This window comes from Haliotis rufescens, unplaced genomic scaffold (assembly GCF_023055435.1).
Source record: "Haliotis rufescens isolate VD_foot unplaced genomic scaffold, xgHalRufe1.0.p SCAF_14, whole genome shotgun sequence".
NCBI lineage: Eukaryota > Metazoa > Mollusca > Gastropoda > Lepetellida > Haliotidae > Haliotis > Haliotis rufescens.
The window spans coordinates 4,282,310-4,299,471 of record NW_025963824.1 but is presented as its reverse complement, the minus strand read 5'-3'; the positions used below and the strand labels follow the sequence as shown (position 1 = coordinate 4,299,471).

General features: G+C 36.4%; 1 protein-coding gene across 1 annotated transcript; it reads right to left on the bottom strand.

The window, feature by feature from the left end:
• Positions 1-4,614: 4,614 nt before the first annotated feature.
• LOC124127850 lies at positions 4,615-16,597 on the bottom strand. Its single transcript, XM_048395567.1, has 11 exons — positions 16,546-16,597; positions 14,617-14,684; positions 13,041-13,161; positions 12,510-12,557; positions 12,190-12,234; positions 11,503-11,675; positions 11,170-11,268; positions 10,275-10,342; positions 9,332-9,423; positions 8,911-9,020; positions 4,615-5,628 (listed from the first exon to the last, which is right to left on the bottom strand). Exons 1-11 carry the CDS (start codon positions 16,595-16,597, stop codon positions 5,275-5,277), a joined length of 1,230 nt encoding a protein of 409 aa, XP_048251524.1. The 3' UTR covers positions 4,615-5,274.
• Positions 16,598-17,162: the final 565 nt, after the last annotated feature.

Genomic DNA, 17,162 nt, shown 5'->3' with positions numbered 1-17,162 from the left:
GGCGATTTTAATAGAGTGGCTGTTCAGGTGATATACCAAGTACGGATATTTTGTATCAATTATAATGCGACCATCGTAAGGCAACAAACCAGACTATTCTACACCATTTTGAAGCAAATTGTGAATGGCACCTTTGCTACAGTTGTAGCGTTGGAAAGGCTATATCTCCAGATTGTATTAGTGTATTGTATTCATATGTACGGCAATTTTAGGAGAGTGACCGCTCAGGTGATATACCAAGTACGGATATTGTGTATCAATTATAATGCGACCATCGTAAGGCAACAAACCAGACTATTCTACGCCATTTCCAAGCAAATTGTGCATGGCACCATTGCAACAGTTGTAGCATTGGAAAGGCTATATCTCCAGAACGAATAAAAATATTGTATTCATCTGTACGGCGATTTTAGTAGAGTGGCTGCTCAGATGATATACCAAGTACGGATATTTTGTATCAATTATAATGCGACCATCGTAAGGCAACAAACTAGACTATTCTACGCCATTTCCAAGCAAATTGTGCTTGGCACCATTGCAACAGTTGTAGCATTGGAAAGGCTATATCTCCAGAGCGAATAAGTATATTGTATTCATACGTACGACAATTTTAGGAGAGTGGCTGTCTAGGTGATATACCAAGTACGGATATTGTGTATCAATTATAATGCGACCATCGTAAGGCAACAAACCAGACTATTCTACGCCATTTCCAAGCAAATTGTGCATGGCACCTTTGCAATACTTGTAGCATTGGAAAGGCTATATCTCCAGATTGTATTAGTGTATTGTATTCATACGTACGGCGATTTTAGGAGAGTGGCTGCTGAGATGATATACCAAGTACGGATGTTTTGTATCAATTATAATGCGACCATCGTAAGGCAACAAACCAGACTATTCTACGCCATTTCAAAGCAAATTGTGCATGGCACCTTTGCAACAGTTGTAGCATTGGAAAGGCTATATCTCCAGAGCGAATAAGTGTATTTTATTCATACGTACGGCAATTTTAGGAGAGTGACCGCTCAGGTGATATACCAAGTACGGATATTGTGTATCAAATATAATGCGACCATCGTAAGGCAACAAACCAGACTATTCTACGCCATTTCCAAGCAAATTGTGCATGGCACCATTGCAACAGTTGTAGCATTTGAAAGGCTATATCTCCAGAACGAATAAAAATATTGTATTCATATGTACGGCGATTTTAGGAGAGTGGCTGCTCAGATGATATACCAAGTACGGATATTTTGTATCAATTATAATGCGACCATCGTAAGGCAACAAACCAGACTATTCTACGCCATTTCCAAGCAAGTCGTGCATGGCACCTTTGCAACAGTTGTAGCATTGGAAAGGCTATATCACCAGAGCGAATAAGTATATTGTATTCATATATACGACGAGTTTAGGAGAGTGACCGCTTAGATGATATACCAAGTACGGATATTGTGTATCAATTATAATGCGACCATCGTAAGGCAACAAACCATACTATTCTACGCCATTTCCAAGCAAATTGTGCATGGCACCTTTGCAACAGTTGTAGCATTGGAAAGGCTATATCTCCAGATTGTATTAGTGTATTGTATTCATACGTACGGCAATTTTAGGAGAGTGACCGCTCAGGTGATATACCAAGTACGGATATTGTGTATCAATTATAATGCGACCATCGTAAGGCAACAAACCAGACTATTCTACGCCATTTCCAAGCAAATTGTGAATGGCACCATTGCAACAGTTGTAGCATTGGAAAGGCTATATCTCCAGATTGTATTAGTGTATTGTATTCATATGTACGGCGATTTTAGTAGAGTGGCTGCTCAGATGATATACCAAGTACGGATATTTTGTATCAATTATAATGCGACCATCGTAAGGCAACAAACTAGACTATTCTACGCCATTTCCAAGCAAGTCGTGCATGGCACCTTTGCAACAGTTGTAGCATTGGAAAGGCTATATCTCCAGAGCGAATAAGTATATTGTGTTCATACGTAGGACAATTTAAGGAGAGTGGCTGTTTAGGTGATATACCAAGTACGGTTATTGTGTATCAATTATAATGCGACCATCGTAAGGCAACAAACTATACTATTCTACGCCATTTCCAAGCAAATTGTGCATGGCACCTTTGCAATACTTGTAGCATTGGAAAGTCTATATCTCCAGATTGTATTAGTGAATTGTATTCATACGTACGGCGATTTTAGGAGAGTGGCTGCTCAGGTGATATACCAAGTACGGATATTTTGTATCAATTATAATGCGACCATCGTAAGGCAACAAACCATACTATTCTACGCCATTTCCAAGCAAATTGTGCTTGGCACCTTTGCAACAGTTGTAGCATTTGAAAGGCTATATCTCCAGAGCGAATAAGTGTATTTTATTCATACTTACGGCGATTTTAGAAGAGTGGCTGTTCAGGTGATATACCAAGTACGGATATTTTGTATGAATTATAATGCGACCATCGTAAGGCAACAAACCAGACTATTCTACGCCATTTCCAAGCAAATTGTGAATGGCACCTTTGCTACAGTTGTAGCATTGGAAAGGCTATATCTCCAGATTGTATTCGTGTATTGTATTCATACGTACGGCAATTTTAGGAGAGTGACCGCTCAGGTGATATACCAAGTACGGATATTGTGTATCAATTATAATGCGACCATCGTAAGGCAACAAACCAGACTATTCTACGCCATTTCCAAGCAAATTGTGAATGGCACCTTTGCAACAGTTGTAGCATTGGAAAGGCTATATCTCCAGATTGTATTAGTGTATTGTATTCATATATACGGCAATTTTAGGAGAGTGACCGCTCAGGTGATATACCAAGTACGGATATTGTGTATCAATTATAATGCGACCATCGTAAGGCAACAAACCATACTATTCTACGCCATTTCCAAGCAAATTGTGCATGGCACCATTGCAACAGTCACAAGACCAAATAGCGTCCATTCCAATTTGGAATGATCGTTGGATTTCTTTGGAAAGATCGCTCATTCCAACATTTCCAAAGCTTGGAAAGATCGATCTTTCCAAAAAATCCAAAATTGGAATGGCAACATTTCCAAGCATATTTCCAAAATTGGAAATGTTTGGAATGGCTTGGAATGGTTTGGAATGGTTTGGAAATATGGTTAGAAGGAAAAAGTTAAAATATGTTTTATCAGTAATTTGGACAATAACAACAGTTATTTATTCAGTTTAAACTATATAATAATATATTTATCTCAAACATTCACTACTTGTCTGTGTAGCGAGGGGCTTTTACAGTCTCAGTCCCTAAGGTGGGAGAGAGACCCGCACTTGACTCGACAAGACCCTAATAGGTCTCAAGATTAAGTATTCGGCTGGATGGCAGCTGCCATTTAATGACAAAACAGACGGTCGTCTAGACGGCTCACATGTAAGTGCGCCGACATGTGCCTAAGATCATAGAATGGACAATCTTTAGTAACATCTAATTGATTGTTGTCTCAGGCCAGAGCTGTGAATAATTCTGTTCATTGAACAATTGGAATTCAGGAAGTTATCAATAATTGTTTTATTTAACATGTTTACGACATAATATTATGACATCAGGACGTACTACAGACAGAACCATATATTTTAAAATCAGTTTGCAATCAGTTTAAACTCTTTAACCGCGGGAAACGAACACTGAATTATTTATGAATGCTTCAATAGAATACAAAACATGTTTTTGTTATCCTTATTACAAACAAAAAATAATAATTCCAAACCGACAGATTTCAGATAACCTGAAATTACGCTTCGTGAACAAGTCGGGCGTCCTTATAGACGTGTATTTATGTCATATAATGAGAGACTATGATTTCCAAGTCCCGATTATCATGTCAATGATATATCAGTTTTACCACATGTGCACAGACCGCCTATACTTTTGCATAACTATTCTCAACTGAAAGTCCTATCCTCTTATCAAATATTCTGTGAGAGTAATCATCATTAATATAAGAAAACTCATTCTCATCAAAGAATACAGAACAAATGACTCAGATGCATACATTTATTACCATGCTTCATTCATCACGAAGCAGATTTACATAATTTGTGAACAGCCCTTGAACTGTGATTATGAATTTTACCATTGTCCATATTAACATAATAATATATACATATATACAAAACAGGTCAAGTTTGGAATTTTGAAATATGCCATAAAAGGTAGAAGGAGGGGGGGGGGGGGGGGGGGGGGGGGGGATTCCGTCAAACAACTGTCAAACCATTTATTGCCATGTACGTACTTGCACACAGGGAAGTCAGCGCTGTCTGGGGCTCCAGGTAAATAAACATCGTGGTTTTATGACGGGAGATCAGACGAACCGTGAACCAGAGGCATGCGACGTAATTACACCAGGGTATTGTCTCTTGAACTGGCTAATTGACTTCATATAATTGGTAAATATATTCGTTTTGACGACCGTGATTCATGCGCATCCCGGCTCATTAAGTGGGCTCCAGGCCATAAAAACAAAACCACAAAAAACGCCCCAAACTAATACAACAGATAAAAGCGCCAACAATCTACGTAAACTAGGTAAAGACATAGAAATAGTTTGGATCCCTGCCCACGTTGGGGTGTTTGGCAACGAACATGTAGACAAAGCAGCCAAATCAGCACTAAAATTAGAAGAAGTAAGCATCCCAAGCATCAACCTACCAAAATAAAAAAGAAGAAGTTAAAAGTATCTCAAAGGAAAATAGCGGCAAAATAACAATCAGAAATATGATTGCAAACTAAAACGCCACTCAAAAAAACATATCCATCATAAAACCAAAAACATTGACAGAGTAATAACCAAACTACAAACAGGCCACACTAAGTTAAGCTCTCACCTACACCTAATTAAAAAAACCACCAAACCGGTAAATACCCCCACTGCAACTTAAAAAGAAACGCCCGAACACGTATTATTCCCGTGTGACATTTACATTTAGAGCGCCCTATTCAATACTTTATGGAACACATTACCAGCAACACAGACCAAACAACACTCCAATCCTCACTAAATTGCAACAATCACATGACTGTACTGAACCCCCTACATGACTTTAAACCTTTGAAGCACTAAGCATATATCTAATCAAACCAGGCCTACTTGGCCGCATTTAAAAAAAAGGACAAAAAACAAGCTGCCAATAAACCCTAAAATTCCTAACCTATAAAAACACCCCTTTTAGTAAGTAAGTAAGCATGTTCTGATGAGGATATGAATGATGATGATTCTAAACTACTCCATGGTATGTCAGTGCTGAGCTGACCCAGCTGTCTTCTTTCTGCAACCAGGCAGGAGGTGGTGCAAATGACGAGACACCTGTAATTCGTCTCGTCCGTGGTACGATGGACGCTGCTGTCTTGGTTGTTTTACTAAATGTCTCGTCGGCCACTTTTTTAGCGGCCCTCATTTCATGACTCTCCCAGTCCCTCCTTCTCACATTGAAGACCCGGTTGCCATCCTCGTCGACCGAACTCTCTTCTGACGACATGAGCTGCGTTTTTTTCATTACTCGAATGTACTTGGTCCTTGTGTGATGAGGTAGTTCGGATTTTTCAATGCCAGTTACACGGTTTCTGCTTTTCTGAAAGCAAAACCGTTCACTTTATAACACCCACCTTTCTTAAACACGAAATAAAACGAAGACAAAACAGAAATGTGCCCATTACTTCAGTAGAATAGTTTGTCCTGAGCATGTTGTGTTTAGAGTCACTATAAATCGAAATTCTGTAAATGGGAAGAAATATATATCTAAATCTATAAAAAGAAGTCTACAGATAATCTTCAAGTTTCAGTAACATTAACTTACAACTCATAGTACATATTATTTGCAGTTGAACTCCTAAAGTAAAACTCACTGCGTACAAGCAGGAGTTATTTAAGACGTTTTAATGCAGGAATAACAAACATGAAACATTTTATTCTCATTTCAGAGAAGCAATTGCAGCAACTATAGTTATACGCATCGTTACATTCCTAACTATCTATCTGGTACTTGGTGTGAATATTAGTCACTCCCCACAGAGTATGAAACATGAAACATTTCGTAGTATAGATAAATATACTACCAAAAGACATGTTACAACAATGATCTGAAGGTATGATTGGATTTATATACGTTTTAAAATGACACGACATTTCTAACAACATTGGAACATATCGCAAGTAAGGGAGATATGTCAGTTACGATTCCGATATTCTGGTTTTGTTTATCAGAACAATTTAAGAAAAATCTCTGTGGAATGGCTGGGCAGCTGAGTGGTGATCTGCTCGAGGCTAATTTGTGTCGATTTAACATGTTTGACAACGAAAGTCCGGATCGATAGTAATGTAACTCATCAATATAGAATATTTGGTAACGGAAAGAATTGGATAGTACATAGTACATTTAGATAAGAACGTAGTGAAATAAATGGCTACAAATTTGATAGATTTGCTCCTCATAATTTATCTTCTAGTTGTGGTTACTTTTATCAGGGTAATGTTCATTATCTGTTTCAGTACCCAAGGTACAGTCCTCTGAGATGCAATAGTAAATTATGTGGAAGGAATTTGTCTGGAGGGAACTTCATATAGGCATTGTCTGTTGGCCTTCTTTATTTGAGATAAACCATTCTTTAAATCATTAAAAACAAATGCTTCCTAATTTATCATATTCTGAGAGTTTCTGTAATTGTATTTGTGGCATATCTACCTCTAACCAATTTTCTATGTGCATATACATGCGGCCGCGGGTGACAGATTTATTAGGGTCATTGGGTGACGCTCAGGGTTTCTATAAAGGTAGAAAGATGGCGTTATGTACCTTTTTATGGCGGAAAGTGTTATTTGTGTAACATTAGTTATTTAGGAAATGATTTCAACTATTTGAATATATTGACAACACATTTACATTGAGGGTGCAATGTAAATTCGTCAAGTAACATTTAAAAGAAACTATTAATTTCTTGCAACGACAATAATAACTACCAAGAAATGGTAAGATTTAAACCTTACCTAACAACGTTTATACAATTCAATATTACTGAGACCGGGCAAAACCCTGCTGTTAAAAGAGAAATTCATACGCATATAATAGCAAGCCAATGATTTTTTAAATTTTGTTGCTAAATCGTATTGCTCAACACAAAATAGTATTGAGGACAACAGGCAACCTTGCCTTACTAGGCTTGGTAATGGAAACATATCCGTCGGATGGGCATTAATGGATACACATGACCTATTATTTCATATATTGACAACTGCTCAAAAATCCGTTTCAGTAATACCTAATTTTAACAACAGAACAGTCACGGTTTACTTTATAAAATGTTTCGAGGCGTGATGTTGACAAACAAAAAGTAGTACGCCTCATAATATCCTTTGATCAATGACCGCTTAAAATGTATGCAGGTTCAGTCGTTTTACTCTTCTGTATATGAATTGATTCAAGCCAGGTAAATAGGAAATTCAATAAGTCAGAGCAAAGTTATACATGGAATATCAAAGATATCCCGAGGTGATTAGCGACACACCTCTTAATAAGTATTATGATGAGTTTATTTCACAGGTTAAAATACTGTGAAAGACTTAAAAAACGATATTATATATATTGACTGGATTCTATTATCTACTAATGTGCAAAACCACAAGCCCTAACCACTGACGTCAGTACCGGCAAAGCACTCGGGAGCATCGCTTGGAATCTTCTTCTTCTTATTATTTTCTAAACACGTTGTATGATGATATTGCATTTACATGAATTCATTTGCCAATGTCCTAGTTGACTCTCCGATGCATATGTGCATCAATGGACGCCCAAAATATTATTTCGAAGCTGTTATGCGAATACATGGAAGAATACCGGCAGAGATGTGCCCCACTTTTACTCTTATGTAGAAGACGAGCGAGTGGTAGCTAGACTGGCAAAAAGCTCTTGTAAAATATATACTTTCATATTTAAGGTTAAAAAAAAATCTCTTTCGCGCCTGTGGTTTATTACACCTCCACAAATGTTTTCTGAACAGTGATTGAAATTATAAACAAGTTACACAAGTCGTGTGTGTTGTCCCAGTCATTAGAAGACTGACTAAAATAGCTGAGCTACGCGTGTGTCGACTCTGGCGTTAACTAACAAGACATAGACTGGGGGATAATAGAAATAGTCTGTCACGTAACACATTGAATATATACAGGTGTCGGGTGATGGTCGTGCCACTGTTCATAACAACATTTTCTCAGCACTAATTACAATGATATAATGACAAAGCAATATATTGACATGTTACAAAGGTGGGCATTATAGACAAGCTAATCAATGCTAGTCAAGTGATCACGGTTTGTTAACTCACGTTGATTGGACAGTCTAGACAACACATGACGGCCTTTCCGTCTTAGAATTGTAGTGTATACTTGTAAAATTACCTGGGGCACTATGTATATATATACACTCATAATATAAACATCAGAAAATTACCCGGGGTGTAAACTATATAAGGGTAAATAGGTAAATATTAAAAGCAGGCAATTTACCAATTTTTATACACCCCGGTTGTCCTAATAAAATTCTCTATTCTAATCTATCCTGCTGTTAATTCTGCAAAAAACATATGTATTCCAAATTCCACCTCTCCCTATAACCTTACTCCACTGGGCACCTTTTAATTATATATTAATAAGGCGCCACTCACCTCATTCTAAATTTCTCTTTTTTTTAACTCGGCGGCCATGGCCAACAGGCCTATATAAAGTCACACCTCAAACACTTCCAACAATTGGCCTTACTTTGCCCAAGTTAAGCTTCACTCAAAATTCATCTTCAATAATCCAAATTTTATATCCTAAGGGGGTATTTAATCCCTCCAGCAACACAAATCTTTCAACTTACCGTCAGTTTCCTTGAATTCTTTCTGGACGCGTCCGTGTGTTCTTTCTCTTTTCCGTTACGTGTTCGGGATAGCTTCTCTTTCTTCGTTAACATGATCCTGGTCATACCATCTGGAACATAATGTTTCTTTCCTTATTTGGATGTGAACTGCAACATACCGGTCTTTTTTCCATATCTTCAAATAGTGTACAGCAAGTCTTTAACCATTAGTTTACCTGTGAATGCTGCATATAATTCTTTCCTGACAGACTAATGGGAATGTTACGCATCATAGATAAGTCATTTCAAAACACTGAAAAAAGGTTTAAATCTTTCCACTAGTAGGCATGTGTACCTTTGCATTGACTTATGGAATTGAAATGTTTTAAAAATGTACATGACGGACACATGCATTTGAAATACACTTAAATGATAAAAATACCTTTAAATTCCTGTTTTGTCATGCTTGGAGCTATCACCTTAGAAAAGTCCCAGATGTATTTGACAACTTGTCGATTCTGTGCGGACTCCAACCTGCAACAAATGTTTTACTTTTATTATATGACCAGAAATATACATATGCCAATAACTATTACATATAATCTTCTTTAACGACTTCAGCATGAACTTATTAACTTATTTTGAAGTAACTAAAAGAAGCAAGATTATTAGGTATAATTTCACTGCATAATTAAGACATATTCGTTTAGATTTGAGATATATTGGTGGTACAGTTTTCTGGTACAAAAATAACAAAAAGATATATATTTATGTGACTGTCTCATATAATTTCCCATTACAAAGATTCCTAAGACTTTATTTATGACTATTTTCTACTGAAACGGGATTCATGGAAGAGAAGTAATCGTGGTGGTATTAAGAAAATATTATTTTTGCCAAAATTGCGTAACAGTCTTTTTCGGATGTACCTCCAATTTTATCAGAAAAACTTGAGGCACACAAAACTTTGCGACTCGTTCATTGATTATGGAGGTAAAATGAACACTAAAAATGCGATAAGATTTTAAAACAAGCCTATCTATTCATCTGAATAAAAAGTACTGTAATAAAAGTATAAGTGAAACAAAGATAAATTACATATGACTTTTGATAGTTTTGATTAACTTTTATCAGCGACAAACCTATAGGGGTTTAAAAAGAGATAAATAATTATATAGGTTACATACTCGGTCTCACAGACGCAAAGATACACATATCAACAGAAATAGTGCTTACAATGCCACAGCGTTTTCCTGGTGTAAGTCGACTCCAAACAAATGGTTGTCAAGTATGGTAAAAATGATATTTTCGAATTATTTAAATGATTGTAACAGAATGAACATATCGTCCTTTCCAAAATGATCACTGCACACTACGATACTTACGTGAACATAGGCTCCATAGTCCACCCTTTCTCAGTTTCAGCATGGTCGATCGCTGCCTTCAATGCTGCCTAAGGAAGAAAATTGATAAAATATAGTTAACAGACAATAGAAAGAATCAATATTGGTGATTTTATCTGTGAGATAAATCTATCGAAACTTGATATTGTCTTATGAGAAACGCATCGATTACTGTAAATCGTGAAATTAATGCGATTGCTGAACCCAAGCTATTTAAAATAGATACACCTGGCCATTTAAAAAAAATTAAAAAATTACAATAAAATACAGTTGCATCCCACATCCACCTCTGTGGACACACCACAACATACCTACCTCACTCAGATACCTCCATGCACAAATTTACGTAACGTTCACACACATACACTCAAGACATAATTACTTTCATACTTGCATACCGGGGTACATACGAAACTCATACGCATTTACCATTCTGGACACAAACACAACGTTCACGCATACAAACACTTTCTCATCCAAACACACTCATCCAACATACAAAAACACTCTATGCTCCATGTCTACAATATACCGTACCACAACAGTAACAGGTCCATGCGTTGGTTTACAACTTGATTGTTTACGACTTGATTGTAAACAAAGTGGTGTTTTATCATTACACTAGTGCAATCTCCCCCATGCCAAATATTATTTTAGATAAAGAAAGTGAATGCTTTCAAGCCGAAAGTATCTGAATTGAACCTTTATCCGCTTATTAGTGCCGAGTACATCGGGAAAACAATCGTTATGGTGTTTTTCTTCCCAATAACAACACATAGTTTATGTTGATTGCCCTCGTTTAACGAGCTGTATAATCTCGGTCGCTAAACACGGTTTTCCACATATCCGCCGTTTTGATGTTTTGCTGGGATCTTACCCTTATGTTTGTACTGACTTTGCTGGATTTGGTCGAAGTTTGTGTTGGTTCCTGGACCCTGTTGTCCAAACGTGTAACTTTTGCAGTTAGGGCGGTAACCTGGAAATACAAATATAGTGAAAATTGACGGTGAAACGTATCATGGTATGCCCTACTAGTTCACTTACTGTTATATCGCATGATCCAACACTGGCTGGATGCAATTTTTAAAATCAATGTTTCCTTGTAATGACACGTAGATATATATTTAACTATAATTTTCCCCTTGAAACACGATAAATCATATCGAGAATGCATTTTAAACTGAATACAGTGTTGACTATCATCACTTACCTGTGTATTCTTTTCAGTAAGTTTGCTCTTGAGGTCTCTAACCTCGCTGTTTAAGTTTCCAATTTCCTTTTTAAGGTCGCCGACTTCGCCCTTCAAATCTGTAATGGCCCTGTGAAGTCGTCCTTCCATGACCCTCATGAGTTGGAGAAATTCCGCATAGGGGATTGACTTTCCTGTAATTAAGAGAAACATTAAATACTTACATAGCACCTGGATGACCGTTTTACGTTCTGGGAAAAATTCAAGTGCAACCTTCTCCAAAATATGCACTCAAATATCAAATTCAAAATATATTCGAGCCAAACAGAACTACCCCTCCTTGATATTCTTATTAAAAAGAGTAAGCTAATTTTGCCATCAACTGCAATCTGAAGTGTTATAAGCACTAGGTTGCAGTCATTTGAAATCCCGCTGGAATATAAGACAAGCCTCAGCGGCAAACATAAAAAGGATAGTTACATTAAATGATCTTGTTGCTGGTCGAATGTAATTGGTGTTGACGAATGAGTGTTTGAATATCATTAGCTAGGGCATTTTAATGTCGATTAAGCAATCCTTATCAATAATGGAGATGTTCCTCCTGTGTCATTCCGCGTATCTTGTGGCAGCTAAAGATGTGCCAAAATCATATAAATGTATGATTATTCATACAATGCGAAAAATCATTTCATACGTTGTGTGACATACCTTGTCTCATACGAGGAGTCTCAGCTTGAATTGCAGCTTGTTTCTCTGAAACATTAATTTGTTTATCAGATGCCGTATGAGTGCTATTTTCTAAGCAAATTGCAGACACATCGATGCACTACATACCATTGATCGCCGATGGATACGGATTTCATTTATCTTTATGAATATCCATTTAGATGTTGAAAATAACTGCGTGTCTAAGCATACCTACGATAATCTCTGATTGAAATGAAAGCAAATTGCATGTTAAACTACACGAATGTGACAAGAAAATTCATGAACCTGCTCATAGAATTGTGTTTGATGAAAATACATACTACAGCTTGAGGCTCTTCTCAGTAAGTCCTGACCGTCATCTTCTCCATCTGCATAGAAAAGTACAATTTAAGAAATGGGCTTGGGTTGATGAAAATATATGAATCAGTTATCTTGAACGTGCTTTATTGCTCGAACATAATAGTTTTTAGACTGCATACATTTGCAAAGTTTATATACATTTTGCCATGCACAATAATTTACAGTTCATGTTTTTCTTTGATGATTGAGCCCTGGACATTTAAAAAGGTAAAGAAATTCATCTGCGACTGCAGGCGAGTCACAAACGTTATACTTTTTTTGCTTCACGTGGACTGCTAAAGCTAACGGTCAGTCCTACTTGTCGTAATTACAGACAGATATTTTATTACAGTCTCACCTCATATTTACAATATAAAATCTATTTAAAACAATTATGTATGAACAACCCATTACAGGTTATGAGAGACACTTTCTGCAATCACAGACACATTTCAACAGTTCAACCTGGCCACTAATTAGGAACCATTATTGTAAAGTTCGGTAAGAAATACCTGAAAAGTCGTAAACTCTTGTCATAGGTGTAGATGAGGCAACTGGACCGCTTCCTAATCTATTCTTTTTTCCATTTTCTTCCCTTTGTCTCAAGATTTTGTTCTTGCGCTTGACTGGACTCTACGATGAGACCAAATACAAAATTAAAATGTTTCCACAATATGGTTATGCGGTAAAACTTGAATTCGTCAAACACTTGTTTTCGACACTAGCAGCAGATGATGTAAACGGGTGATATAAGTGTTAACACATTTAGTAAAACAATCCCTGACAATATGAATATTACATATATAACTGACAGATGTATAACAGATAGTGCACAATGTTCAAGTTTATAATATATTACAACACCGATTTCATTAACATTACTGAAATCAGACCACTTTGACAATGAAATCGTTAATTGATTCAAGAAAGGTATAGACTGGCAGAAACTGAAGCAAAGCGATAGTGGCATGTAGAGCTATGTCTCGTCAGGCCAATGAGGCCGCGTGATCTAAGGAGCGTGAACAACATGGATGCCGCGTTTCGGCCGTACCGAACAGTAAAGCTGCGATCTCGGAGCTGCTCGTCCGATTGAAACCAATTGCAAGCGGAGACAAAATTATCTCCCTTACCCAAACATGATCGTTGCTCAAATCTATCTTGAGTAAATCATGAAATTAATGCGAGCATGACATGTATGCGAAAAATGCGACCGTCATTCCCTCTGATTATTTTTTTATGTTTCATTTCATCATGATAAAACAGTTAGTCACTTATAAGGTTACCAGGTTGAACATAAAAACGATCGTTAACAAAAACGACCAAATTTATTCTCTCATCACTCAGCCTAACAGTGATATAGCTGCACATAAAACGTTCAAGTGCGCTAAAGTATTACACATGGTGGGTGGAGGACCAGGGGCACTTTGAGTTTGACAGGTGCCATCAACTGGTCAAGTAACATCACGGTTTGTATATTCACGTTGATTGGACAGTCTAGGCTGGCGCCAACTAATCATGACGGCGTCTTCAGAACAGAACAGGACTTTATTTATTTAGTCTTCAGATCACTTGTTGTTACTTGAATAAAACTGATATGCATACAGATTTTATTGTTTATGATTTTTTTCCCATGACTTTTTTTCCTAACCGACTCTATGATTTTTTTCAATATTTTTGTCTCGTTCACCTTGGCGATATTCCTTTTGGGTCAACACTATGATGATACAATTCAGTTCATACAGACACACATTCAGTCTACTAATAAAACATTCATGTTACTCTATTACAAGAGATCAGCGTCTAGTTTCCTGGGATATGAAGAAACCGAAATAAATGATACAACATTACTTAACTGTCTCACCGTATTTCCTTTTTACAAAATGTTATTCATTTACATTAGAATATAGTTACTGCGTACATTATTGTAAGAGGAAAGATGTTAGACTTAGTATAGATATTTAGTTTTCGGTTCACCTTTTCCCTATTCTGTATCGTTATATTATTTCCGAATGAAATATTGTTTAAATCAAAAATTGTTAACTTCCCCGGATAATCAGTGAATAATCTATTCACTATTTCAATTAATACCTGGTAATTGGTGGCAAATTCCGACGATGTGTCACTCTTGTCCTCCTCGTCGATCTGGTATTCGGATCCTTAAATTGAACATGATAAATATGTTGTAAGTATATAATGCATTGCTTACCTTGAATCTAAAATGCGAATCAGTATTTTGCGATTGACTAGCATGTGTTTCAAACAATATGTAAGTGAAATGGGATTGCTTGGTTTTAGCATGTTTGTAGGGATATGGTCACACATCTGAATACTTAGTTTGGTAGTTTGGGTAAGAAGCATAGTTAAGCCTTTGTCCTATCGAATGATGATAACTGTTCGGTTTTCTTATAACATAAAACGCAGGTAGAATAATTACAATTGAAGAGATACTGATTATAAATTCAGAGGAAAACATGTTGTTTGCATGGTGGAACTAGATTTAGTCAGAACAATCTACTCAAAATGCCAGCCAAATAGAGGAATGATGTTAATAAACTCTATTTCAAGAGCCTGAATTCATATTAATATAAATAATTCATATATCAATTATTTGTCTTAAGTTATTAAGAAAATATCCAAATGACAAATAACCCAAAATATTGTAGTAGGTGACTGTAGTAATTAATAATTACGTTTACGATTTGAGAGAAATAAACATACACGCCGTGGTTCCCGTGCACAAATGCCGATGTCATAGAGAATTGGCTAAGTTTCATTGCAAATAAATCGCACACGTATCACTACCCATCATAGAAAATAACAAACTCATGCGGCAGTAACGCGTGTTACCTATGCATATTGTCAAATCAGTGTGAAAGCGGCAGACAGTCAAATCAAGCGGCGCCATACTGTCTATGGTTATTCTCAATGTTTATCAATAAACATGTGGTAATGTCCTCTTTAAATTGGCGTTGAGTCATCGTTAGTCAAGCCTTGACAAGACATTTACAGTGATAACAGGTGTCAATCATTCCGCTAGACATTCCAAGGCGGCAATTATCTTTGATCTTGAACTAGGGCCCGGTATGTGCGACATGTTATTGACAATCTATACTTTTTTGTGGTTTCTGCCAAACCGTCATTGGGCATATACTATTCCAAATTAAAAAGGCTGTTTTTGATATTTTTACCAACGTTTTATAGTGCCATTTGTCAAACATGTGAACTGAGAACTGAGCCGCGCAAACAATCTCATCAAGTGTATAATATGTCCATGTTAAAAAGGGGATTCAAACTGTAGTTACAAATTGTTTAAACGAAATAACACATATGCAGCTTCTTAATAAAAGATAGTTAGAGTTTCCGTGGCACTGCATGTTTGCAGAATAAATTACTTTTCATAGGCGATACAAAATCAAAATCTTCAGTTTTATTGTGACACTGCTTGTAGATATCACAAATAATCTTTGTTTATCAACATTGTTGTATTGGAGGTTTTTTAATAGTCGTATACCCGGGTGTCGCATTGTGCAGTTTTAGCAATGTACGGGGATCAAAAATCTAATAGATAACAACTAACGTTTTACTATGTACATGCATACGGTAAAGCGATACGTTATTTTAGAACATATTTTAGAAATAATTGTCTTCTGTGTCAAAGGTTCTCACTATAACACTGCAGTTCACAACGAAGTGTGCTTTCTGCGACAGAGATAATAAAAGATGGTAGATGTAAATTGTTAGGTCCGTTCACAACTCTATATCGAACGTCTTATGTTAATAGAGTAGTCATTACATTTCTATATTCATGTATATGGCACTAAACGATTCCTTTACAATGTATGTATATTTGTCAGATATGAGCAATATCTCAGAAAGGGAAAACATTTCATAATCTTATGTGTGATGTTTTGCATAATATAATAATATCGAACGATAATGTATCTCCTCTATATGGTGATTTACATAGAAATAAACCGATGTCTTTACATAAATAAATATGTAGATATTTGGTCTTACCTGAGCTTTCTCCTGACTCTGACCAAATTCCATGCAGTGATGCCTCTTCCATTGCAAAAAGTCGATCCAAGATAATGAACAGCCTTTTTTCAACGCGTTTCAAACGTAACTGGCCATCAGACGTCTAAGTATATATGCATTTTGGATTTTTTAAACGGAAGTGAGAATTTGTATAATGTGGACGTCTCTGCCCAATACTAAAATGTTTTCACAATTCAGTTGAACGTTGAGTCGCAACGCACAGTTCATAAACGGCACCTTTCTTCTCACGATAAGATAATCTTATTGAAGGATTAACATATTGGCGCACATGTTTGGATCAGTGATTGTGATTTAAACAAAGCAGATTCTTCTAAAAACATCATGGTTTGCCTAGGTCACAGCCAGCAAAAGCGTTTACAAAATATAATATATTAGTTCAAATATTACTAATGAGGCCCTCTATTGTAGAAACGATCTTTGTTCTACGACAATCGTCAGTCGGTATGGGAAAACAAAATATTTGTTTATTTATTCAAATTTCATAGGCAATGTCATATGATTATAGACAAGGAAGATAAGAAAATAAATATAAAGAGTAGCCACTTTACATTTCAGTTAAATTTGCTCATGATTTG